The 27,107-nt window shown below is 36.6% G+C and overlaps 1 protein-coding gene across 1 annotated transcript in view; it reads left to right on the top strand.

Moving 5' to 3' along the window:
• The window catches only part of TRAT1 (T cell receptor associated transmembrane adaptor 1), a 68,862-nt gene extending 49,953 nt beyond the window's left edge, over positions 1-18,909 (top strand). The window contains exons 4-6 of the mRNA XM_072614051.1: positions 6,474-6,535; positions 9,195-9,283; positions 13,255-18,909. Coding sequence (XP_072470152.1) covers positions 6,474-6,535; positions 9,195-9,283; positions 13,255-13,524 — 421 coding nt within the window. The 3' untranslated portion in view covers positions 13,525-18,909. The remainder of the gene's footprint in view (positions 1-6,473; positions 6,536-9,194; positions 9,284-13,254) is intronic.
• Positions 18,910-27,107: the final 8,198 nt, after the last annotated feature.

Here is a 27,107-nt window from a genome sequence, read left to right as displayed (position 1 = left end):
AAAGGGTATGAACAGACAGTTTTAAAAAGGGGAAATCTAAGCTATTATTTGTTTCTTATATTATGAAAAATAATGTTCTAAATAACTAACATTTAAAGAAATGAAAATTAAAACAAATCAGAGGTTCCACCTCAGATCCATCAGATTGGCAAAGTTGACTAATTGGGGAAATGACAAATGTTGGTGTCTACAGAAAATACAGACACATTAATGCACCATTGTTAAAACTGTGAATTGGTCTAGTAATTTTGTAGAACTGGTTGGAACTTTACTCAAATAATCTTTAAACTATGCATATCCTTTGACCCAACAGTACCTCTGCCAGGCCTATACACCACAGAGATGAAAGAAAGAAGAAAAAGTTTCATATAAAAAATATTTATAGTAGTTCTTGTAGTGGCCAAGAATTGGAAATTAAAGAAGTTCCCATCACTGCACAAATTATTATATATGAATGTAATGGAATACTATCTGCCATGAGAAAAAATAGAAGGAATGGATTCAGAGAAATCTGTAAAACTTGAATGAACTGATACAGAAGGAAGTGAGGAAAATCCAATGAACAATTTATAGCATAACAATCACTGTAAAAACAAATAACTTTGAAAGACTTTAGACCTCTGAACAATGCAATAAAGAGCCATCCTTCTAAAGGAGTGATAACGAGAGACTCAGGGTACACAGTAGGTTAGTGCTTAGCATCATGCTTTGCATATAGTAAGTGCCTAATAAATATTTCATTCATTCAGACAGAATGAGAAATGGTCAGTGTGAGAATTTATTTTGCTTGATTTTGCATATTGTCTGTAAAGATTTTCTTTTTCTATGGTGAAGAAGGTAAAAGAAAGAGAAAATAAGTTTTTGTTAATTGAAAAAAAGATAATTAAAAAAAACAAGCAAAAGAAAAAGAGCTCTTGCCTACTGAGTTGCTATGGACCTACCCAGGTGGGGAACCTGTGGCCTCAAGGTCATTTGTTCTGTAAAACTTGCACCTAATGCAAAGGCCACACCCAAGGACCTATAAGCCCACCTGTGGCCTTGAGGCCATAGGTGCCCCATCCCTGTGACTAAACTTATATTGTAGAGGTTCCATTAAGATCAAATGTTCCTTTAGAATCTATGTATAATAATTACTGTGATTTCATCAGTATAGATACTCCCTCTAGGTAAACAGATTGCAACCACTCCACATTTTCTCATCTTGTGTGACTTATATTCACACTTTTCTATAAAATCCTCCCTAGAGGACCGATCAATGCACAGCACCTTACTTCTTTGTCTTTCAGGATATCAGGAATATCACCATGTCACTTATGTTGTTCAATATGGCACAATCGAAAAATCATTGTTTTTGGAGTCAGAGGATCAGAATTCAAATCATCTCTTTGCCAACATATGTAACCTTGGGCATGTCACCTAACCTCTCTGTGCCTGTTTCCTCTAATGTAAAATGAGTGGGTTGGACTAGATGGTCCCTGAAGTATCATCAGTTTTAAATCCTGGGATTCATTTATTTCACAAATAGACCAAAGCATATGAAAATGTTGTACTATGCATAATAATACTACATTAAAACATTATATTTAAACATGACAGTTTACAAAACATGTTTATTTATATAATCTCACTTGATTCTCATGACAAACTCATAAGGTTGGTTATATTCTTCAATTTATACATGGAAAAACTCAGGCATTATTCTATAGATTACCTCCTGTAGAGATGATATTAATTCTTTTAGGGTTCAAAATTATTTGAACATCTACTCAAATACATATTGCTCTTTTATAGATCTGGCAAAGTCACATCAAGAGTATTATGCTTTCTTCTATCATAAGTTTTTCTTGGTATTTTCCCTTCCTTTATAATGTAAGGGTTTTTAACAGCAAGCACCATTTGCATTGTGTAATAATTATAGTGAGTCAGAAATTTTCTTTTGCCTAAACCTGTCATAGTGATGGCCAATCACTCATGCTATCTCCTCTAGTCATTCCTTTAAGGGGATGGGAACTTCCAATGCCATGTTTTCCCTATGAAGGGGAGATGAGATTGTAAAGAAATCTAAACATAATAAAATAACTAGTTTATTAATTCTAAAAAGGAGGTAGTGACTGACTTTGTTTCCTAGACCATCAAAGATCCTTGTTGAGAGTTATAGGTTTGTATTTCCTAAGTGTTTCAAGGTCGGTTTCTTCTTATGCCCAAACCCTTGCCTATTTCATGCGTTTGCTTACTCTACTGTTTTTTTTTCATACACATCTATCTTACAATACTTCTTTTTCATGAAGATCCAGTAATATTTATGCTTTTGTTTTTTCATGGCATTTGAAGTCCAGAATGTGCAAATAACTAACAGTCCCTGACTCAAAAAGAATGGATTTAATTAGAATATTTTGTTGATAATTTTTATTTTTATAACATCTTTCACTTCTGAGTACTCTTTTCTTTTTCCCTACCAACAAGTCATCCTTGTAATAAATAACTTTTTTAAAAAAGAGAAAAAGTATCACTTCAACAAAACTAATAAATACACCAACCATGTCTGACAGTATATAGAATATTTAACACTTACAGTATCCTATCTTTGCAAAAATGGGAAAAAAGGTTCTTTTTCATCTCTCCATCAGTGGTCATTATAATGATACTGTTTAATTCAGTTTAGTTTTGTTGTTGTTGTTTTTCTCTCCATTTTTACTATTGTAATTGTATATATTGTTTTCCTTTCCTGCTTTCTTCATTTTGGTTCAGATCATACATGTTTTTCCATGCTTCTCTGAATTTGTTACATTCATAACTTCTTATAACAATGATATATTCCATTACATTCATGTATCACAACTAATTTATTCATTCCCTAATTGAATCTGCTTTGTTTTCAGTACTTTTCAAGTAAAATAATGGTGCTTTGAATGTTTTGTTGTGTACATGAGACCTTTCAGTCTTTCTGTCTTTAACCTCCTTTGGGCATATACTTAAGTGATAGGATCCCTGGCTCAAAAGGTATGGACATTTTAAAGTCACTTTCTTAGCATAAGGTTTGACATTATATGAGTGTGCCTGTATTACCATAACATCGCCCCCTTAAAAATCTAAATTTCTCATCTTTTATCAACTTTGCCAATTTGGGCATGAGGTAAAACCTGGGAGTTGTTTTCATTTGCATTTCTATTATTAGTGATATATTTCATATGGATAATAGTAACATGCAATTCATATTTAAATTGTTTAAATCATTTGGTCACTTATCTATTAGGAAATGATTGTGATATATAGACCCATATGTGACAATATATGATATAAAAACTCTTCCTATTTGATAGTTTCCTTTCTTATTCTAGTTGCATTGATTGTTAGTACAAACACTTGTCAATTTCATGAAACTAAAATGATCTGTTTTATCTTTTTTTGATTACCCCTACCAAGTATTGATACACTTTGGGTAAAAATCACACTTTGGTTGTGTTAGCTGAAATTGCCAAAACCAGAAAAGCAACACAAATCATAGGTCCTGGAAACTTTAAGTAGTGAACTCTACATGGTATAATTTATAGGCTCCCAAGTGAGTCATACTCTACCCCCAACCCCACCGGGAGGTGTTAAAATGATCCAGGGGGTAGGTCTGGCGCAATTTGGAGGTGTTAAATAAAAGTAACTGTTTTGTACATGTTTCATGTATTACATAACAGAGTTAAAGTCACAGTGATTATATTATTTTCCAAATAAACACACAAAAATGCAAGTTATAACTGATTGGTGGTCAAGTCTGCTGACAGGTCTTGTGGTTGTGGTCATTGTGTGTGGTTTGTCCATCATCCTCAAAGAGGACCATGACATCGGGGAGATGATGACATGACTTGGAGTTGACTTTGATTTGAGTGAGGGAGGGCAGTGCAAAGTCACTAGCCTCACTTTCTCCTCCAGAGCCACCTGGGTCCAGTGGTCAGATATTCATAAGGACAACTGGAGATGGCCCAGGATGCAGTGGGGGATCTTGACCCTTTTAAGCTATGGTCTTTTCAAGTTCTCACTTTGAGTGAGGAAACACCCATTAAGTGATTAGGCCTCTTTAAAAAGTGAATCAAGGGATGGCTCCTTTAATTTAAAAAAAATCAAACTGGGAGGGAAAGACCCTCAGGGCTGCTGACTGAGCCAGGAAGGCCTAAAAAATAACCATTCAGTGGTGCTTGGGCAGGGACCTATTGTTGTCCAATCCAAGGGATCCACAGTGAATTGGGTTTAAGGCTTGGTTAAAAATATATGCATGTAATGACTTGTTTACAATATGATACTACATGGTTACATGATGTAATATTGCATCATCAAAATTCCAGTGTAGAAAAATGAACAAATTTACAATAAATAATTAAATTTAAGATGTGATATAAAAAATTATATTTTTGAAATAATGCAAATTTTAAAAAAATGAAAGGTTAAATAAAGTAAATTTCCAGGCAAGTGCTGAGTAATTTTTGTTTTTGAAGAGGAGATGGTAGGCCAAATAAGTTTGGGAACCTCTAGTATCATTAAAAGGTTGTCAGGAAGCCTACTCCCATCCTTCCAAAATATGTTCTCTTTGTTCCTGTCACAGTACCTGAAATTTCGATTTGCTTCAGTCCTTTAGGACCTGGATCCATTTCAGTTTTCTGTTCACTCCTAGGAAGGGAGTGACATTAGTTCCTTTGCGATGGAGTGTAGGCCATGATGTAGCTGAAAGAATATCGGATTTCAAGTAGGAGACTTGGATTTTTCTCCTAGAAGTCTTTCACTCATTATCTGTGTAGTGATATGATTCTCCTCACCTCTTCTTGACTCAACGTCTTACCCAGAAGAATAATGGAATTGATTAAATACTATCAAAAGCCCTTTCAAGTTCCAACACTCTATGTTCCTATGACAATGAGATAACATTTGCAAAAAGTACTTCCCACAGTGCTTAGCACATAACAGAAACTATTTTTGTTGTTGAGTTGTTTCAATCAAGGCCAATTTCTCATGACCTCATTTGGCAAAGACGTTGAAATTGTTCACCATTTCCTTCTCCAGTTCATTGTATAGATAAGAAACTGAGACAAACAGGGTTAAGTGACTTGCCTAGGGTTACACAGCAAGTAAGTGTCTGAGGCTGGATTTGGAGTCAGGAACTCAGGAAGAAGTCTTCCTGACTCCAGACCCAGAGCTCTGTCTACTGCACCACCTACCTATACTAATAGGTACTATATAAAAGTTTATTCACTTCCCCTTCCCCATGGGATAGGAGCCTAAGGTGTTTAGGATAAAGAGTGCCAAGAACAGAAAGTAAGATCACAGATTTATAGCTATTTAGTCATCTATAAGTCATCTGGTCTCACCCACTTATTTTATAGATGAACAAACTGGGGCTGAGACAGGTTAAACATCAGAGCCATAAACTGAACCCAGCTCTTCTGATTCCAAATATAGTGGTCTTTCCACTATACCACATTGCTTCTTTATTTAAGGAATAAAGTGTTAAATAAATGTTTGTCAAGTGGATGATGAACAAGAGAAGCAAGGTGTTGATGACAACTCACCTATTTCACAATGGCAGTCCCTGAATTGGGTGTGATTCAGGGATGGAAAGTGAAATGTAGAATTAAAGTATGCATATTTAGGACAATCACACATAGATACTGGGCAGCTGGGTGCTACAGTGGACAGAGTGCCAGGACTGGAGGCAGCAAGACAGCCTTCTGAGTTCAAGGTGGCCTCGGACATGTGCTAGATGTGTGACCCTAGACAAGTCACTTAAACTTGTTTGCCTTGGGTTTTTCATCTACAAAGAGCTGGAGAAGAAAATGGTACACTATACCATTATCTTTGCCAAATAGGGTCACAAAGAATCATCCATGACTGAAAAATGACTGAACAAATGTTTAGGTCAAGGTAGGAATCAAGAATAAAAGGATTCATGGTAGTGAGAAATCAAAACCTTTTTTTTTTTTTTTGGAGAGGACAGACCTCCCTCATTAGTAGATGGATAGCTGTTTGAACCATTGTAATCTTTACGTTGTCTTTTAATAGCCTAATAATCCTTTATGAGCCTGGGTTAAGGAATGGACTAGAAACTCAAAACCTCATAGGTCATTGCAACTTGCTATATGACATTACTCTAAATGAATCTTCTCCTCAGCCTCAGTTTTCATAACTACAAAATGTTAGATGATAGATACTAGCCTAGCTGTGTGGAGATATTGGGAGACAACTCATTTCTATTCATCAAGTAGTTTTCCCATCATAAAATACTGAGTGGTTAATAGCAGAAATAAGTTTCATTTTTCTCAATCTTCTTTCCCTTACCTCATTTTTTTCGAAAGCCTGAATGGCAAGTAATGAAATTTGTGACAAAACCATATTTGTATGAGTGAGATTTTCTTTCTCCTTGGTGTAAAAAGCATAAAATATGCATTTGTTCTCTACAGTAATTCCATGTGGTAATTTCATTTTCATTATTACAGAGGTGATGAGTATTACACTGAAGATACACCAATTTATGGTAACCTTGATAATGTGCTTTCTGGTAAGTTGTATTTTATTGTGTTCATGTTAAAATGATTTTACAGTAAATATATGTGTTCTAGGAAGAGGAGGAGATTAATATTATCCTGTTGTGTGGATAATTTATCTCCATCTTATTTACAAGAGCACTATTGTAAAATATTAGCTAAATTTCCAGCTACTTCAGGGTTGCCTACATTTGACTCTGGTCATGATGAGAATACAGATAAAAATTCTGTTATAATGAATACTGATGGAAGAAAAATTTTCCTTGTAAAAAAGTTGTTTCCAGTGCAGGGGGTGTCCCACAGAAACCATGCTCCATTTTCCTGGTTACAACAAATTTTCTAAAAAGAATAACCCCTAACAATTTTGGTTTCTGGCTATGCTTGATAATTAAAGGATCTATTTCTGTGTTGTTTAATTGTAGACAGAGGTGAGGAGAGCTTAAATATAGCTGAGCTCTTTATAGTTGTTTTATGCTGGGGGCAGTCTTGGTTCAGTTCCCATCACTCCTTCCTAACTGACACATTCCAACTACTTAAGTAGAACCTATCAAAATCTCCTTACCATTAACCAAGATAAATACTGCAGAAGTCTAAAAGTTATTAGACGGAAAAAAGTTGGCAGCACATGCAAGGCATTTTCCTTGTCCCCTTTGGGGTCTAGATAGCTCTTTTAACTTGCTAAATTGTGGCAGAAAGGCTTTCTCTTTTCTTTTGTCTCTAGACCCTACAATTCTTGATTTCAGACACCATGCTAATTTTAACATAGGACTAATAAAACAATGTGGATGTCTCTTTGATATTTTGCCTATAATTAAGTTTCTAAAGCTTTTTAGATACATCTAGATTGTATTTTTAAAGGTTTCTTTTTTTTCCATTTTCCTTTCTATTCTCTGTTCTGTGATGAGTTAAGAGAAAACCAAGTGTATATGTGGGCTAGGGCAGCTAGGTGGCACAGGGGATAGAGTGCCAGTCTGGAGTCAGGATACAGGATACTGACTAACTGTGTGACCCTAGACAAGTCACTCAACCCTGTTTGCCTCAGTTTCCTCATCTGGAAAATCAACTGGAGAAGGAAATGGCAAATCACTCCAGTATCTTTGCCAAGAAAACTCCAAGTGGGGTCATGAAAAGTGGAACGACTGAACAATAACAAATCTGTGGCCTGGGTACTTATTTGTTTGCTTTCTTTTTGGTCCAGACTAGTATTTTATTGGGGAAGGGAACTATTGGTGACAGCCCTTCAATGCAGATCAGCTAGTGTTTTACCATTTAATAGTTTTAGAATGCTGTCTTGGGCATTGGAAGTTTAAATAACTTGCTCAAAGTCATAAAACTATACTATGTGAGAGGATGAGCTTGAACCCAGGTCTTGATTCTGCAGCTGGTTCTCCCTAGTATCAAAGTTGAGTTTATTACTGCCTGTTTCACCCTTTCCAATATCAGTGCCAGGTTCTATGTATTTGAGAACTACTGATAGCCATTCCAACAAAGATTAGAGATATCTTTGTGCTTCATGGAACGTAAGTTTTACATTATATTTCAGAAAATGTTGATTTATAATTAGGCATAATCATATTCTAGGAAATGTATTTTATATTCTATGGCTCAAAATTGGACAATTCATAAATAAAGAATTTCTTGGTCCCTGCTAGAGATGATTATCACTGTCCCCAACCCCCTCTTCCCAAGCATATCCACTTGGGCACACAAGCTGTCAGCTAACATCTTATTATCTGTAAGATGAGGCATGAAGGAGACAAAGGGGCAAGACAAAGTTTCTCATACCTTTGTCTTCTTAATAAGAAATGAATGAAATTTTGCTGGCTCGCCAAAGCTGTATAGAGAGATTATTTAGGACAAAGCTTAAGGGAGGCAGGGACTTTTGTCAGTAGTTACTTGATAGATTCCTTAATGTAAACACACTTTCTCAGGCTTATAGACTTCCACTGCTTAAAGGCATTGTTTATCTTTCAGTCTTGCAAACTTCATTTTCCTTCTTGTTCATATACAATCAATCAAAGAGTAATAATGCATTTCGACTGAGTTGTTATACGCTCCTAATTTTTAGTAGTAGATAAGTGTCATGAGTCAAAAAGGCTTAGGCCCTAATCCTGCCCCAGACATTTTTCAGTTGTGGGATGCTGGACAAATGATTCATTTTCTCTGGGCCTCATTCTCCTCATCTGTAAATGAGGAAGTTGAATTCAATGACCGCCAAGGTCTCTTTTTGCTCTAAATCTATTATCCTTTGGTCCTATGAGTTTGCTGGAAAATTCATTGGTTTTCCATAATATTTAGACATTGTTCTCCTGCTGTGGGTTTCTATATTGTAGTTACTTTTACACTGAATTTTCCATTGAGGATGGAAATCAGATTAATGTGATTGTCTCCTCTAGCTGACTAATTTTCTTCTCACTATTAACTGTGTGGTCAAAGACACTTTCACATTGTACAGACTTACTACAGAGAGAAAGATACTTTCTAGAGAAGGAACTATATAAGCTGAAGCACTTTTTCTTCCCCACCTCCACCAGTTGATAGAGGGTGACTCAAAAAGACATGTACTCTTCAGAACTTCAGAGTTACTTGTAAATGTTGTTTTCAGCCCACATTTCAATTTGAGTTGCAAATTTTCCATTTGTCTTCATTCTAACCATATTCTTTTTAACTTAGAAGGACCTACGGATGAAAATTGCTATGAACAAATGAAAGCCCGGCCAGAGAGAGCTGTAAATGAAAAGCAAGAATTCTCCCCTATGCAGGTAACTTTTCCCATGGGGCTCATGGACATGTTTAAGGGAAACGTGGAGGCCTACTAAGGCAGCTAGGGGGTGCAGTGGATAGAGTTCTGGTCCTGGAGTCAGGAAGACCCGAGTTCAAGTCTCAGACACTATTGAACCCTGGGCAAGCCACTTAACTTCTGTTTGCCCCAGTTTCTTCATCTATAAAACGGGATAATAATAACACCAATCCCGGAGTAGAAATGAGAATTAAATGAGATAATACTTGTAAAGTACTTTGGAAAATGCTATATCATTGCTAAACATTAATAACCAAATAAGTGGGAGATTCTGGTTACATACACAATGCCCACCTATCTAATCCATGCTTTCTGTTAGGACTTTCCTGTATTATATGTGATTCAATACCTTCTATGTACAGACTTATTGCCTAAGTAAAAGGAATTCAACTTTTAGTCTCAGGATAAAAAAGAGAATAATTTGCATGTTAGAAAATATTGTATCTCTGCTTAGCCAGTTCAACCTTTTTACTATTTGGAACAATGTGCGTATAATATCTATATTAATGTCAAGGATTCTCCAATAAAAAAGATAACAGATGCCATTTCAAGTGTCTTTGTCATTAAGATAAATTAGGTCCTATTTTCTGTATTTTTTTTCCTTGGAAGAAAATACCTACAGTATTCACTCAGGTAGAACAGACCTGGACATAGAAAAACAGGAACTTTGACAAATCAGCAACAAAATGCTACTAGCGAAGTGACCACACTCTCTTTCCAGTTTCAATCTCTTCTAATTCTGGGAAGGTATAGAATAGGTTTTGATAGAAACTCAAAGTGTGAGTAATGCAATGGCTTGCATTTTAACCATCTTGATAATTTAAGTAGAACCTAGGAATTTCACAGAATTGCCCTGGGATGTAGGATTCCCCTCTCCTCACTGCTTAGTTTTACATACTCTCCAGAAATTGATAGGTCTTCCTGAAATTTTCATTAAGAATCCCAGAAACCTTCTCAATGATCTAAAGATACTAGTTTCTAATAATATTTATAACCAAACCACAGCTCAGATCATAAATATGTGGTTAAACTTATGCAAAGTGGGAAGTTGCCTTCTGACTAACAAATGTATTGTTTGGTGTGTTCATTTCAGCATGTGTATTGGGCTTGAAAAAAAATTTATGCACCCCAGCTGCACTGTGGTTTCCTATCAATTGTTTGATCCTGGAAGGTCAAATAACCCTTTTTTCTAAAGCACTTTTCAGACAGTTTGCAAGTAGGACCACAGCAACTGAACTAGAACTACAGATCAGTAATGCTTGAGTGGAGCATAAGCTGGAGATTTTGAATGGCAGTTAATGAAGTCTTTGGTACACAGCATACGTAAACATAAAAGGCCACTGTATTTCAGACAGCATCTGGTTTTTACCCAAGTGAAGCCTGCACAAAGCCTCAAGGCATTAAAGGAAAAAAATGGTATCACTTTATATAATAGCTTTTCAGAAGTGGTGTTAGCATTTCTAGTCTGGCTATTGTACTCTTCCCATAGATGTGGCAATACCAATTTAAAATAATTGTTTTAGAGTCCCTCACTTCTATCTGATTAAAATGGTCACAACACTAAAAATTGTAACACTTGTTACCACGGAACCTGCTTATTGAGAGGTGGTAGAGTGAGGTAATAGAGAGCAACCCCAGAGGCAGAGAAACCTGAGTTTAGGTCAGGGGTGGAGAACCTGTGACCTCGAGGCCACATTTGGCCCTCTAGGTCCTCAAGTGCATCCGTTTCACTGAACCCAAACTTCACAGAACAAATCCCCTTAGTAAAAGGATTTGTTCTATAAACTTGGACTCAGTGAAAAGACCACACTTCTGGATCTAGAGGGCCACATGTGGCCTCGAGGCCCAGGTTCCCCACCCATGGTTTAGGTCCTACTTCTGACTTATACTGGCTGTAGGACCCTGAGCAAGTCATTTGTCATCTTAGTGTCCCAGGCAGAATAATTTCTAATCCATGTAAGTAGAGGGAGTTTCCTAAAATGGGACATCCCTACACCTATGCTTTCACAAGTCCGGACTCCTCCCAAATTCCCAGGTCCTTACTACAACTGTTCACTATTAGTTATTAATAAGGGATTTACTGCAGAGCCACAACTAAGAATTGTTGCATTCAAAGAAAATTCAATTGCAAGAAGTAAGGAGAGAGTTGAAAATGACAGGATAGTTTCTAAGAAGGAATATAGTCCCCCTGCCAAAATGTCAAGGTGGCATTCCATGCTTCTAAGTCCCAGCCATTCGGGGGAAGAGATAGCAGCAATGGCAAAGGCGAGAATAACACCATGACTATACCTAGAGGTAGTGGTCCAGAGGCAGCAGGTGAAAAACCAAAGAAGGAGATGGTCCATCTTGCCTTTGGCCAAACCTCTGGTTGAGCCGTACTAGTTGGGTCTCAATTCCACTGTATTATAAAGGAAATTTTTAAAGATAAAATGTTACTTTTTTTTTTTAAACTGCTAGACAAAAATGGAAACATCCATTTTAATTGTGAATCTAGAGTTGAAAGGTAAAAATTTAATCTTTCAGTCCATTTTAATTCTACTACCAAAATGGGGATTATGACGTTCCTTCTTTTTTTAGCTTGGACTGTTCACTTTTTTTTCTTTTGTCTCTTATGAGGTGTTCCTTTGCTTTTCTGAGTTTAACCCTTCTATTTGTGCCCTTGACCTTCTCTGTCTTGCCCCCAGGATTTTGCTTCCTCCAAGTATTCCTTAAACTTTGTAAAGAATCAACAACCTCTTTCTTAAAAGAAATACCCTTCAATTTTACTGACCCCCCCCCCAATTGCCATCACAATTCTCTTGTCTGTCACAAACTTCTCAAAAATGGTGATATACACCTACTCTATTTTCTTATCACTCAATCTAGCCTCAACTCCAAAGTCTGGCTTCAACTCCCACCACTCTACTGAAACAGTATTCAAATCAGGTATCACGGACCTGATATCTGCCAAGACCAATGGTCTTTTCTTTTCAGTTCTCCTCTTCTTTGGTAGGGGCATTTTTGATGTAGTAGAAAGAGCATGGGCTCTGGTACCATAACAATAGTATATAAATCTTGGCTCTGCCACTTGAGATCTCTGTTTCCTCACAACTAGTAATCATCCAAGGCAAGATGTAAACTAAGGTCTTCTTCAGTGTAAGTCCAGTTCTCTGGAACCTACCCACTATACTACTTATTGGTTGTCTAGAATATACCTTGTGCCTTCCATGGCTTGTTCATGCTGTTTCCTATGCCTGAAAAGCTGTTCCTCACATCTCTACCTACCGCTGTTCTTTGAGACCTTATTTCAGATTGCTTTCACAAATCATGTGGATCAAAAGCCTTCTCTACCTTTAAATGAATTGTCCTTAACATGGTTATGACACTTGTATATAGCTTTTTATTAGAGTTGTACATGTACATGTATTATTTTCTCTAATGAAATATGCACACATATGTATGTGTGTGTATATGTGTGTGTGTATAATATTCAAGGTCAAGAAGCATTTCTTACTCATATTCATATATCTCATATCACTGTGCTTCATACATAGTAGGTATTTAACAAGTATCCGTTGAATCAGCAAATAAATTCATACCTCTCTGTAGTTCTCAAATCATCTCAATTCTGAAATTTTTATAAAATTTCTTCCTTCCCTGTCTTACTCTGGATTTGGGAAGAAGTCATAATTGGGCTGATACTTTGTTATTATTATACTCTGTTAAGTCCGATTGGCTTCCACTCTTGCTAAAAGGCATGGTGTATGTACCCTATCCCAAAGAATTTGATTCATTCTTTTCCCTTTTCTACCCTGATTTGAAAAGTTTAGCACTAGCAAGTAATCTGGTAGGGGTCAAGTGTGAAAAAAACAACAACAAAAGCTAGTGTGAACCATTGAAATAAAAGGATATGCTGAACAATGAAAAATTAACATGTTTTTCTTCCTCCTTCAGGCAGCGGCTGACACACAGATGTGCTATGCCGCACTGGATCACAGTTTCAAGGGGAAACGCAGAAAGCCAAAAGTTCACTTTTCACACAAGGATGAAAATGAGAAATTACATGCAGTGGATACCAGTCTACTCCAAAACAATTCGATCTCCAGTTTCAGAGAAGAAAGCGATATGATGGAGGAAAACATTCACGACGATCCCATTAGACTGTTTGGTTTGATCCATGCAAAGAAAGAGCAGATATGTATGCAAGACTACGACCCAGCTTAGTGAATGGATGATTTTTGCAACAACAGCAATGAAAACCACATCATGTGATGATGTAAGGGAATAACTTAGGAGAGTTACATGTTGATCAACTGTTTACTAGAAGTTCAATTTACATCTGGTTCATCACCAATTTGCTACTCTGGCTGATACTGATTTGAAAAGAAAATCTGTGTTAACACATGACATAGATATTGCTTATAGAAATGAAATAATGAAAATGCACATTAAACATGATCATTGAATTGAATCTGTGACCCAAATGTTCTGTCCTAATGACTCAACTACTAATGATTCATCTTCATCTGGGGGAAAAAAAATCAATTCTCTTCAAACCAAAGTGTGCTCATGAGCAGATTTAAAGAAAGATTGGGAAAACCAATCACAACCTCTCTATTTTTATCAGGGTGATTCACCCACTTTTGCCCATCTCTTGGGTTTTTTGTCTTTCACAGACTCACACAATTTTAGAGTTTTGAAAGGACTTTGGTGGCCATCTAGTTCAATCCTTCCATGAAAGAAATGCCCACTATAATATACCTGATGAGAGGTCATTCGGTTTCTGCTTAAAGATGAACAAGAACTCAAGGCAGTCCATTCCACTTGTGGGCAGCTCTAATTGTTAGGAAGTTATTCCTAATATCTAGCCTAAATCTGACTCTGCAATTTCTATCTATTGCTCCTGCTTCTGTCCCCTCTCTGGGACCAAATAGAACATGTCCAAATCCCTCTTCTAAATAAGAGTCCTTCAAATACTTAAACATTAAACAGTTTTTTATTTTCTTCTCCAGGATAAATATCACCTTCAACCAGTCTTGATATGACATAGACATAAAGCCCTTTGCCACCTTGGTTGACCTCCTCTAGATGTTATCTGGCTTATTAATCAACATCCTTCTTAAACAGAAGCAGAAAGAACTAAACAAAATACTTTGACCAAGTTAGAGTACAGAGTGGAAAGTTGTCTTCTTTTCTTGGAGTTTTATGAATCAGCATTTCAGAGAGCAGCATGGCATAGTGGAAACAGAACCAGTTATAGGATACCTAAATTCTGATTCCATCTTATAGCTGTGTGGCCTTAAACAAGTCTTTTCATTTCTCTGATGCTTTACTCACCCCCGGCCTCCCTTCCCGCCAATGTCCCAATGTTTAAGTCTGGGGACATATAAAGTTTGAGAAATATAAAGGAAATAAAATAGGATAGTGACTCAGAAGACTTTTTTTTAATATAACTCTGAGAGCAGGTAGGTGGTATAGTAGACAGAGCACTGGTCCAAGAAGACTCATCTTCCTGAGTTCAAATATGTCCTCAGAGAGTTACCAGTTGTATGATTCCAGATAAGTCACTTACTCTGGTTTGCTTCAGTTTCCTCATCTGTAAAAAAGGAAAGAAGTGGCAAACCACTTCAGTATCTTTGCCAAGAAGACCCCGAAGACAAAGAATTGGATATGACTGAAAAATGATAGTTATAATTATAATTTTATTCCTTCATCATTTCAGGGAAACCAAAGCACATGAGGATAAATTGAAGGACCTAGAAAAAATTAGAATGAAGAACAGCTGTCAAATGGAAAAGGGAGTTTTCTTTGGTTGGATTGCTCCAGAGGGTAGAAGTAGGACCAGTGAGTGGAAGATGCAAAGATTTCAGTTCAATATAAATAAGAATTTTTTCACATTGGAAGTCATCCAATGAGGAAATAGACTTCCTTCTTCTAATAGAGCCTAGATGGCCATCTCTTAGAAATACTATAGGATGGTATAAATAAAGAAATACTATAGGATGGTATAAATAAAGTATTTAAGCTGGATTAGCTTTAAAGAAACTTCCAATTTTAAGAGTCCATGATTTTATGAAGTAAAAGAGATTATTTCAACCTGGAAAGAATTCCATCCCCCTCTCTCAATTTCTCAGCTTTTATCTAGCCTTGACTGCAACCTTCCATTTATAATTGCTTAGACGTTTGAGAAATACCTGTATTACATTTGTGTAAAATTAGTCTTTTTAGGTATAGTGAGTATATGGGGTGACTATTCACAGTGAAGTGCCTCATACCTCTGAGAAAGGTCACATGGCCACGTACATCTGGGTTGGCTCACTCATCCCAACCTGCTCTCACACTGGCAAGTCTAAGTTCCCAGAAATGTTACTATCATGTGATTACATTCAAATTCTTTCAGTGTCCTGGAGGTAAACCCTTTTGGTGGGTGAGTAGGAGGGAGTGAGAAACACTTTCCCTAATAACTACTTTAAGGTCTAAAAATGTCATCATTTGTGTGGCTATATGTGTAAATGAAAATGTATCTATGAGGACTGAATAGCTATGGTAGTAAGTAAGGGGAGTATATTCTCCTCCTTCAGTCCCACTCAAAAGTATTATCTCTAGAATTCTGAGAGAGTTTTTATTTAGTACAGAAATCACAATAGGTACTCATATATTAAAGACCAATGCAGGAATAATAAAACATCATATCACATCGTAATTACCACATCACATTTATACGTTAAAGTAAAAGCAGCAATAAAAAATACATCTTCTTAAACTGTGGCAGACAAAACTGGAAAAAATAATCCAGCTATAGTTTGAGTATGGAGTGGAAAAGTGTCCTCTTTTCTTGGGCTTTTATGAATTGATGTTTCAGAGAACAGTATGATATTGAAGTAGATTTAGGGCATTTAAGTGAATCCTGTTCTCCTACCAATCTACTCAGTATCTGTGGGGAACACTGGTCACACACACACACAAATCTGGTAAGGGAATACAAGTGAGAAAAAGTCATGCGTTCAAAGTATTGAATAACTCTGGACTGAAGGCTCTGATGTAATTGGTCTAGCCAGGAACGTGGATATCACACAAACCCTCTTCTTTGCTATCTGCTTTCCTTCTGATCCCCATTGCTCTCCAGCTGGACAAATTTTCTTCTTTCCCACAAGCCCTTTCTAGTTACAATCAGTTAAAAGGGGATTAGAAAGGAGTTATGATATTGATTTGGCTAAGTTTCCTTAAAGCCCAAGAACTGCAAAGTCCATCCTACTGCTTCTTTCTAGGCAAGGCAGACAAACCCAGTTAGGTATTTACTCTCCAAGATGCTAAAAGATTCTATTAGCCTGTGGCAAACAGAGTTCACAGCTCGTTGCCCTCAGTTTGACTCTGAGCAAGGCAAACAAATCCAGTCAGTCATCAGGATTCTGCACTGTCTAATTAGATGTCAGCATCTCTTTGTATATAGCAAAGCAGCTGCCTCACCTTCCTTCCCTTTTCTGCTTACCAAAGGGCAATAAGCCACACAGAGAAACTTCCGAAGAGCAATAGGTGGAAGTTAAACTCTTCCAATGAGCTCTGGTTTTATCCAGTCCATCAGGAAATAGCCATTCTTGTCAGCTAATGAACTGCTTCTGATTTTTTCACACTGCTGAGACAGAGCAGCTCTTCTAGTTGATGAGCTTTCCCTCTTTTGAATATATTTTACCACTCCTATCGGGCTTCTTTAATTTCATGTGACCCTTCATGTCACAGCCATTAGAAGTCTTGACACTTGGTGACTCACCTTTCACTTTATGAAGTAAAAAAAAAAATCACCACATTTCTCCTGTGACACGAGCATTCCTTGTTTAATAATCAGTCTACAGTTACGTGGTTTTTCATTTTGTAAATTTTATACTCTTAACTCTTAAAAGATGTATGTTTGAGAGACCTGAGGGATGATAGTATCTTACAGCTCCAATCATGTATCAGAAGTGACTCTTCTACAGTCTCTCTCTGAAAATTGTTAACATTTTCTAAATTTTTTATAAGAAAAGTTCTTTCTCTGCCCCTTTAACATGTTAAACTGTTTACATGCAAAAAAGTCATCAACTTATATCCTTTAACAAGGTGACTAAGACTTTATGCTGCAATTCAATTTCTGCCCCAAACTTATTACATCCCATCTGAAGATCATTTAATTACATATGTATTTTTTAACAGTTTTTATTAAACCAGAGTTATTTTCCTGCTCCTTTCAGGCATCAAACTGTTCACGTGTGAAGACCTTATATCTTTTACTGGTTGATTTAATTATTTTTATTTATACAAGAGTAATTTTTCTGCCCCTTTCAATACTAAACTGCTCATATGAAAGGGAAATTCCTTATATAGGGGAGGAAACCAATAGAAACATTTTCCTGAGGAATCTTCACCATAGGACATCTAGGACCCCTAGATCCATGGCCACAGAAAATAGAAGGAAGTGGACCAGAGACCATATGGGAGCAATTTTGCTGGAGGTCTAATGATGTCATTCCCTGTACTCAGTAAAATCCAGTGACTCCCTAGCAACTCCAGGGTCGGATATAAAATCCTCTGTTTAGCATTCAAAGCCCTTCATGACTCAGCTTTGACCCCTTCCCCTCCCCTTTCTAGTGACAATGGCCTCCTTACTGTTCCTCACAAAACATATGCCATCTCTGAGCACTGGAGCTTTTCACAGCCTGTCCCCCATCTCTTCCCTCATCTCTGCTTCCTGACATCTCAGGCTTCCTTCAAGTTCCCAATAAAATTTCACTTTTTACAGGAAGCCTTTCCTGATCCCTCTTAATCTTCATATGGTTTGGGGAATCTTTGATTTCCTTTCATTCTTCTTGCATCTTTTGGTGGATATTAACCTTATCAAACCAAAATGGGAAATAATAATTTACTTAGGAGTTTCAAACATTCCTTAGATAAGAAGCCAGAGGAAGAATCTCATCTGTCTCTGACTCCTTGGCAACATATAAATCCTCCTCCTCAATTTGTCTGTTTGTGAATATGTAACCTGACTTGGTTGACCTATGGAGTTTGTTCGATGAGGTTTGTTTCCTTAGGGAAGTATGGGATTGTGACTTTGTTCTAAGTATTTGTTCAACTTTTATGACATTAAAAGAAATATGGGATTATGGAAATATCTCCTCTTCAACTTTTGTGACCTAAGAGGAATGAGCAAGATTACAATATATAAAAGAATTATTTCTCTGCCAGACTGATGTAATTTTTCTTATTTCTGTTTTTCTCTGAAGTCTGAACCCTATGCTTGAGCATAATGATAAAACTTAGGTTCTTACTTGCATCATTTTTGCATTGAGGTAAATAGATTTTTGGCAACAGTTACCTACCACATGAACTCAGGGAGGAGATATTTCTCCTTTAACATTATCTTCCCTATGTTAATTATCTCCTATTTATCCTATATATAGCTTGTTTATATAAAGACATTTACTATTTCCCTATTAGATTGTGAACTCCATGGGGTCAGGGACTATTTTTTTCTTTGTATCCCCAGTACTTCATACAGTGCCTGGCACATAGCAAGCACTTACTAAACGCTTATTTACTGACTAATTGAGGTGGAAAAATAAATAAAACGTATCATGACCTAATCTGGCCACTGCTTCTCTTTGGAACTCCTGACATTTGGGGAAGGTGTCAACTCAACCTCTTTTACTTGCTTCATTTACCCACTTTTTCTGCATGATAGACTCACTGCTTCTGTTAGATTATCTTTTTCCTCCATTTACCAAATTAGTGACTCTCTCAGTTACACAGCAATCAGTGGAACTAATTGGATCATCAAGATTCTAACCTCCAATGCTTTGTCATCACTTCACACTATGAAAAAGTGGCATGCAGATCAAAATGATCACAATTTTGGATTTCTTTCTATGTTTCAAAATTTAAAAGGGTTTTGACTAAAATTCTTTATTATTTTTTGCAAGGCAGATGCTCAATTAATTTTCACTTAATATTCATTTAAAAAAATAAGTTCCAAATTCTCTTTCTCCCTCCCACACCCCACCTATTAAGCAGGCAAGAAATGTGATATCAGTTATACATGCCATACTTTAATCTATAATGACCTTACTTGGCAGGTAAAATATTATTAACTATTTTACAAATGAAGAAACTGAGGTGTGGAGAACTGACATCATATGGCCATGTTTAAATGGGAAAGGAAAGAAAAGGAAATAAGTCTTTATATCGTACCCTCTATGTGCCAATCACTGTATTAAGCCTTTTTTTTTATTTTTTTACTTTTTTTTACAAATTTATCTCATTTAAACCTCCCAACAACCCTGGGAGGTGAACTGATTAGCAGAATCTGAATCTGAACCCAGATCTCCTAGTTTCTAGTCCAGTGATCATTCCACACAATACTCTTCTGGTTGAGGGAATAGATCATAAATATAGAGCTAGAGGAAATCTCAAAACCATCTTTTTATCTTACAGATGATAAAATTGAGTCCCAGAGAGATGATGACTTGCCCAGGGTTGTATAATTCATAAATATCTTACTTAAGATTTGGACTCAAGTCTTTCTGACTCCAACTCCTTTGCTTTAATCACAAGATGAGCAAGTCAATACAACTGAGGTCACAACTTTTTGCTCATAGCAGTTAAAGTGGGGATATGGTAAATGTGAATGCAAAAGGGAATGAAATTTTATTTTATCTAATGGGAATTGCATCTTTCTTAGCTTTAGTTTAAGAAAAGTTTTTAAAATTTCACTTTATAGTCCAAAAATGTTGCATTTCATTCCATTCTATCGCCTGACACACCGGACTGGGCTGATGTAGGCTGGACCAAGAATACTTTCCTCTAGATGTTTGAATATTTTGTACCGCCAGCCATGCATTTGTATTTTGGATGGATGGCCATTCATTATTCCTAAACTTCATTACTTGACTAGTCATTTCCTTCTGTATTTATGTGTTTATTTATACATACATACCTTTTTATGCCATTTTATATACAAAGTCACCAGTAGAAATATACTGAATCTTACTTGTGTTCATGGGTCTTCCCTATGAGTTATGTGCCATTTTGATTCCTTGGAGATTGTGCTCTCCCATGATTTTCAGTCACAGAGCATCACCAAGAGAATATTGCCATTGAAAAGATAGATTTTTATACTAGGAAACAAGTTGAAAATCACTGAAAGTGCTGCACAATTTCCTAAGTACAATCTAGTCGACTTGCTTCTTCCAATTTGATTCTGAGTCTAATGTGTAATGCTAGGAGGTAATTAGAAGCAGTTGCCTCTAATAGTTGGCCATCCACTGCTGGACCTGTCAGACAGTTTTCTAGTATACCTCTCTCCCTACATCCACTGTGATTATTGTACATTGCTGTTTTCATTGTGTTCTGATAGACGGGAATGTTTGCTTCCAATCCGTAGGATACCTTTCTCTCACCCTTCATTCTTTTTGCTATTGTTGAAATTACATCCCCTCTCTATTCGATTATTCCTTGATGATAGCTTTCTTTTTTTTGAATCTTTTTGTTTTCCACCTTGATAAACCATTTTCATTGTTATATAATGGGCTCCAGATTGCTGCCTTTTTCTACCTCTTATTGGTCACTTATGGCAGAGGTGTTAAACTTGGTGTAAGCCACAAAACTCTCTAGTAAGGCTCTGACTAGATTAAAATGTAATTGAGAAATGTTTAACAAAAATAAATGGAAATACAACACAATAAAAATAATGTTAATTTGTATTTTTAAGTCAATATGCAGCCCAAAGGAATTCCCTCATTTTGAGTTTCATATCATTGGCTTATTGGACTTTGAAAATTATCTAAGTTATAGATGGAGTACCATGTGCAGAAGGGAGAAGTGACTTGCTCAAAGAAACACAATTAAATAAACACCAGAGACTTTTATCTGAGAAACTGTCTATAAATTTTTTTCTCAGTTTTCTGCTTTCTTTCTGATCTTGGCTACATTTGTTTTATTTGTATGAAACCTGTTTAATTTAAAATAATCAAAATTATACATTATACCTGCTGCTCTCTATCTGTTGTTTATTTATAAATTGTTCATCTATCCTTAAGTCTGATCGGTAATATATTTCATGTTCTTCAACTTTTTTATTATTTCTATCTTTATATCTTGGTCATGTGTCTATTTTGACCTTATTTTGGTAAATGGTTTAAGATGTTGGTCTATGCTCAATTTCTACCAGACTGCTTTCCAGTTTTCCCAACGTTTGCCAAATAATGAATTCTTATTCCCAAAACTCAAGTCTTTACACTTGTCAAATACAAGATTACTATATTCATTTGCTGCTATAAAATGCATGTCTACTCTGTTTCATTGATCTAGTTTTCTAATTCTTAGCCAGTACCAGATACTGGTTGTACAATGTAGTTTAAGATCTGATACTGCACAGAAAAGAAAGTTTTCTGGTAGTATTCCTTGTACCACACTCATCACACTGTTTCATTGACAAAATTATTGACTAGATTACGGTTAAACAGAGAGCCCTGAGACACACTACTAGGGAACTCTGTTCATGTCAACATTAATTCAATAATAAATTCTTCTTGACTTAAAAATTTTCCCCAATAATAAATTCTATTGGTATAACCCACATAGAATAGATGTGAAATTTATAGATCCCCTTGTCACACTTTAGCCATGTAATGGAGTGCTTAGGCCCAAAATTGACTCACATTCTGTCTTCCATAAAGAAGGCATCTGCCTTGCACTATAGTCCAGTTGTGAGTCACTTATTAGCTATTCAGTGATAGATTATAAATCTCTGAGTTGTCCACCAGGTGGCGATACACTCAAGCCACCAGCCAAATGATACCACTAGCCTTTCTATCACATGAATTCATGACAATGTCCCACATCCCCAGACTTCATGATTTCATGTGACTGGTTAAGTGAAAAAGAGCTACGTTGGTTAGATTCTGAATTTAAACTAGTGGAAAAGTGGAAATTAAAATATTGCTGAATTATTATTTAAAAAAGCAGAAAGCCATGGCTAAGAATCATCCTGAATCTAAAACTCCTTCTACAACAACACTTTCACAGAACACCAGTAATCAACACACATAATTTATTAGATATAATTGAAATGTAAAACCAGCTTGTTAAGCACTCTCTATGTGGCATCCTCTAAGTAGCTGTCTTCCCAAACTCCTGATTATCCTTCCCACTCTCAAGGGCACTTGGGGTTTCCTACACAAAATTCACCCACAGAGAAGAAATAAAGATGGAAGTTTGTGTCTCTAGGACTCCATCCCTGGACCCTGAAGGACAAACAGAGACAACAATGGAAGGAGGGGGAGGATGAGCCCATCCCTTCCATGGGTTTCATAATAGCTTCCAGTCTGATTTTCAGGGAACTCTTCTTGCTCTGATGATTCTGGTTTTCTTCCCAGTGTAGCTGTTTCCACAGCACTGGTCCAAGTCATCAGAAACAGAGGATTGGGTCATAGCACTTGGCATTGTCTGCCATCTGATCACAACCTACTCAGTCCCTGGACCAAGCAATGCAAGTTAGAGGTTAGATCCAGGGCAACCAATAACCCAGGATTGTCATTCCTACATGATGGCAGGGAACCTCAGTTTGGTTGCAGCAGCCCTCTAACTCCTATGACCTTAGAAGATGAATAGGAGGTCTCTTTCTAAGGCATAGGAAAGAAGGGAGATGGAGGACCCAGTTCTAGGCAGCTTTTTGCCTAATTTATGATGAGCTTGTACTCTCCCAAAACACAGGGTGGAGGGTGGGCTGAGGAATGGTTGAAAGAGTAAATATCAACTGTGTTCTTCCAGTCCTGTTCCTGCTTCCATATGATCATCATCCAGGGGTCCTGGGTAAGTAATAATTGATAACAAATAAGAGCATGATTGAACCACAAGTTATATTACAATGCTCCCTATTAATTACCTATTCAGTTTACCAAGTCCATGGATGGGAGGCAGGGGCTTGCTCCTTTAACATTTATTGACATGATACTGATGGGCAATAGATTCATTGCCAGAGGAGCTAGGTTTACGGCCTTCTTTTGCTATGTCTACTTGTATACCTTTGGACCTCTGGATTTCAGTTTTCAATAAAATGAGTGGGTGGTCTGGGGAATCACAAAAGTACTTTTTCCTCTAAATTCTATGGACTTGGTTCAGCTTCCCTACCAAGAGAAAAGCCTCCATTTCAGAGATTTGTCTTGAAGTGGTATGGACTGGCCCCATGGATTCAATGTCTCTAGAGATATGCTATTTTTCCAAGGTCACAAGAATAGACATTAAATCCCCCTTAACATAGCAGATAGTTTTTTTAAGTATACAGAGACAGGAACCACAGAAAAGAAGAGGATGAGGGGAAAGGGAAAGAAAAAAGGAGAAAGAAAAGATGAGAAGAAAATGGATAAAAATTATAATCCAGAAAACAGAGAAAAGGAAAATAAATGGTCCATCCTAAGTCTTTCTGTTGACACAAAGGTTCATTTTGGCTTCATCTTTCAAGACTCATTTCTGGCACATATTTACTATGGGACCTTGGACCATTTACTACACCTCCCAGTCCTCTATGCAATTCTGTAAGGAAATAAGTTGCTAGTAGGTTGCTATCTGAGTTGGTAACTTCCTAAATCATCTAGTAAGTGCCTGAGGCCAGATTTGAACTCAGAAAGATGAGTCTTCCTGACTCCAAACCTAGCGCTCTATCCCCTGTGCCACCTAGCTGTCCATGAAAAATTATAAGAGCTACAAAAAGAAGTTCTAATTTTCTCTTTTTTTCCTTTTTTAATGTGCTAATATGCTATTCCTAAACCAATGAAATCACAAGTTCCAATGTCTATCCCAATATCTCTCAACTCTAGCCTTAGTGAAGCATTTAACCTCTTTAGCTATTTCCTGATTCTTGGTTTGGGTCATTTAACCAATTCCTAATTTACCTAACTATACTGTCATTCAGCCAAGAGCTAGTCATCTCGTCCATAATTATATTGTCAATTAATTAGTCAATAATCATTTATTTAAATTATATTATATATTTATATTTTATATATGTATAAGTAAAATATTTTATATCTAAATGCATATGTAAATATGCTTTGCATTTATTAAGTGTCTATTAAGTGTTAGACACTGGCCTAAGTATTATATCTACAGTGTCCCAAAAGCATTTGTAGATTCCAAAAGAATCAGCATAGTTGTTGCAATACTATCATTGATTTTTGAGGAATTATAGAGAAATGGAGAAGTACTGAATGACTAGAGCTAGATGGTGGTCTCAGTTTTCAGAAGAGAAAGAAAGAAAGTTTTTCTGTAATACAGATGAGTGAGTTTAATATTCATTCCTGGTAAAATTCCAGAATATATTTATTAATAATGGATGTGAGCATTAGGAAATGGAGGTGATCTGGGATCTCTGGGAGCTAATGTTTCTTTATTTTATGTTTATTAATGGGAAGTCATGTCAAGCAAATCTCATTTATTTTGTTAACAGGGTTACTAGATGAGTAAGTTGACAAGGAAGGAATACTTTTGGATATATCATCTGTGTCAGGTTTTAGAGTATTTAGAGCAATAATATGCTCTATTATCTTCATACTTATTTTGGTTTTCATGTATATCAGCCATTTTTCCTCTCTTCCTTTCTTTCCATGTTTTACATTTAATCACAAATAATTAAATGAGAAAGGAATCATGTTGATAACACAAGATATATAAAATGTGAGTCATATAAACCTGGAATTCAGGGTGAATATTTGCACAATAACTAAATTTGTCTCATGTTAAATGAATTCAAAAGATGGATTTTTGTATTCAGAGTCCCAAAATACAGAGTATAACATCTAAGTCAGAAGGCTTCATTTTGACAATAAGGAAATTCAATCCTGAAATGGTAAAATGACTTGTCTAAGCTCACACAGCCAGTTACTGGTGGATGTGGGACAAGAACTCTTAACTTCCAACCAGAGTGTTTAATCTTTTCAAGAGGAAGACTTAATAGTCCTTGATAAAGGACACCACAGAAGAGGTGAATAATTTCAATTTGCTTAGGTCATCTCCTAAAATTGCTTCATCTACCCCAAGCAGCAGGCCTATTTTTTCTTTGTTCTTGTCTTTAGCATATTAAAAAAAAAAGAAAAAGAAGAAAATAATTAAAACTCCTTTCTGTAGTTCTTACCATTTTTTCTGGACAGCTAGGTGGCGCAGGGGATAGAGTGCCAGGTTTGGGGGTCAGAAAGCCTCATCTTCCTGAGTTTAAATCTGCCCTCAGACACTTCCTAGCTGTGTGACCGTGGGCAAGTCACTTAACCCTGTTTGCCTCAGTCTCCACACCTGTAAAATAAGTTGGAGAAGGAAATGGGAAATCACTCCAGTATCTTTGCTAAGAACATCCCAAATAGAATCATGAAAAGTTGGACACAGCCGAAAAAACATGACTAAACAACAAAAGCTAAATACCTCTTAGGGTTGTAGCAAGATTCAAATGAGATATTGCAATGTAGTTTGTAAATCTATAAAAGTCTATAGAAAGTCAGCTTTTATTGTTGTCATTACTCTGTAATGTAGCTACACTGAATAATTACGTGTAGGAAGCAACAAGTCCTTCCTTCTGGTAAAAGGTGCTCCACATTCTAGGTCATTAATTGTTGATTCTAGGAGCAAGGATCAAAGTGTACTTTCAGTTGCTAGCCATATATCTTTCAATGGCTTATTTTTAATTTATAGTCTTAAAGAGGCAAATCTGAAACTGAAGAAGACATCAAACATTTATTACAAAGCAAAGACACTGAGGCAAAGGGTTCTTTTTCTTCTAACCATTTAGATTCTCTTTATAATAAACTCAAACTTTTGCATAGTCAAATCTTTGTCCTCTAAGGCTTAACTTGATTTTTTTTTAAACCGATAAAAGTCATTCAAGGCTAACAAAAGAGATGAGACTATAGTTTTATTAGTAGAGTGGTTGAGTAAGCTTCATTACCCAATGCAAGTCAGCACCTGTTGCTTAGAACGCTCAGAGGTTAAGTGACTAGTCCAGAATCACATACTCAGCATGTGTCACAGATGGGACTGGAATCCAGGTCCCCATGAGTTTAAGGTCAACTCTCTATCCACTATGCACCACTGACAACAAGAATAATAAAGGGGGACATAGGGGATAAGTTGCCAAAAATTAAGATACATCTACAAAATGATGAGACCATTGTCTTACATGGTTCAGAAATGGACTGTGGAATACCCCAAAGTGTTAGGCAATGGGGACATCGTTGAGATGTGGTGCACTGCCTCCTAAGGTGACTTTTTGAAATGCCTACTACATAGTTCAAAAGACTGATAGAATTTGAGTCTATAATCTTGCGTGAACATTTAAAATGCATGTCATAGCCATCTGTGTTTCTGTCTGTCTTGCTATTGATCTATTATTTCTTGGTTAGTTTATAATATTATAAAGATGATCACTATTGGGGGAAGGAGTCAAGATGGTGGAGTAGAAGGATGGACCTGCTCTAGCTCTCCCTCCATAACCCACAAAATACCTGTAAAAAAATGACTCAACAAATTCTAGAGCAGCAGAAGCCACAAAATGACAGAGTGAAAGAGATTTCCAGTTCAAGACAGCCAGGAAAGCTGACAGGAAAGGTTTATCACACTGGGCTTGAAGTGAAGCTCAGCCTAGCCTTGGCTGTGCAGTACTGAAGCAGACTTCAGGGCACAGAATCATGGGCAGCAGCTGCAGTTCCCAGATCTCTCAATCCAGAAAAGCCAAAGACAGCTTCAAAGGTCAGTGAGAAAGCTCTTTCACCTGGGTGAGACAGGGTGTGGGTTTGGCC

The sequence above is a fragment of the Notamacropus eugenii genome, chromosome 5 (genome assembly GCF_028372415.1).
Source record: "Notamacropus eugenii isolate mMacEug1 chromosome 5, mMacEug1.pri_v2, whole genome shotgun sequence".
In the NCBI taxonomy this organism is placed as follows: Eukaryota; Metazoa; Chordata; class Mammalia; order Diprotodontia; family Macropodidae; genus Notamacropus; species Notamacropus eugenii.
This window is presented reverse-complemented; position numbering and strand designations above follow the sequence as displayed.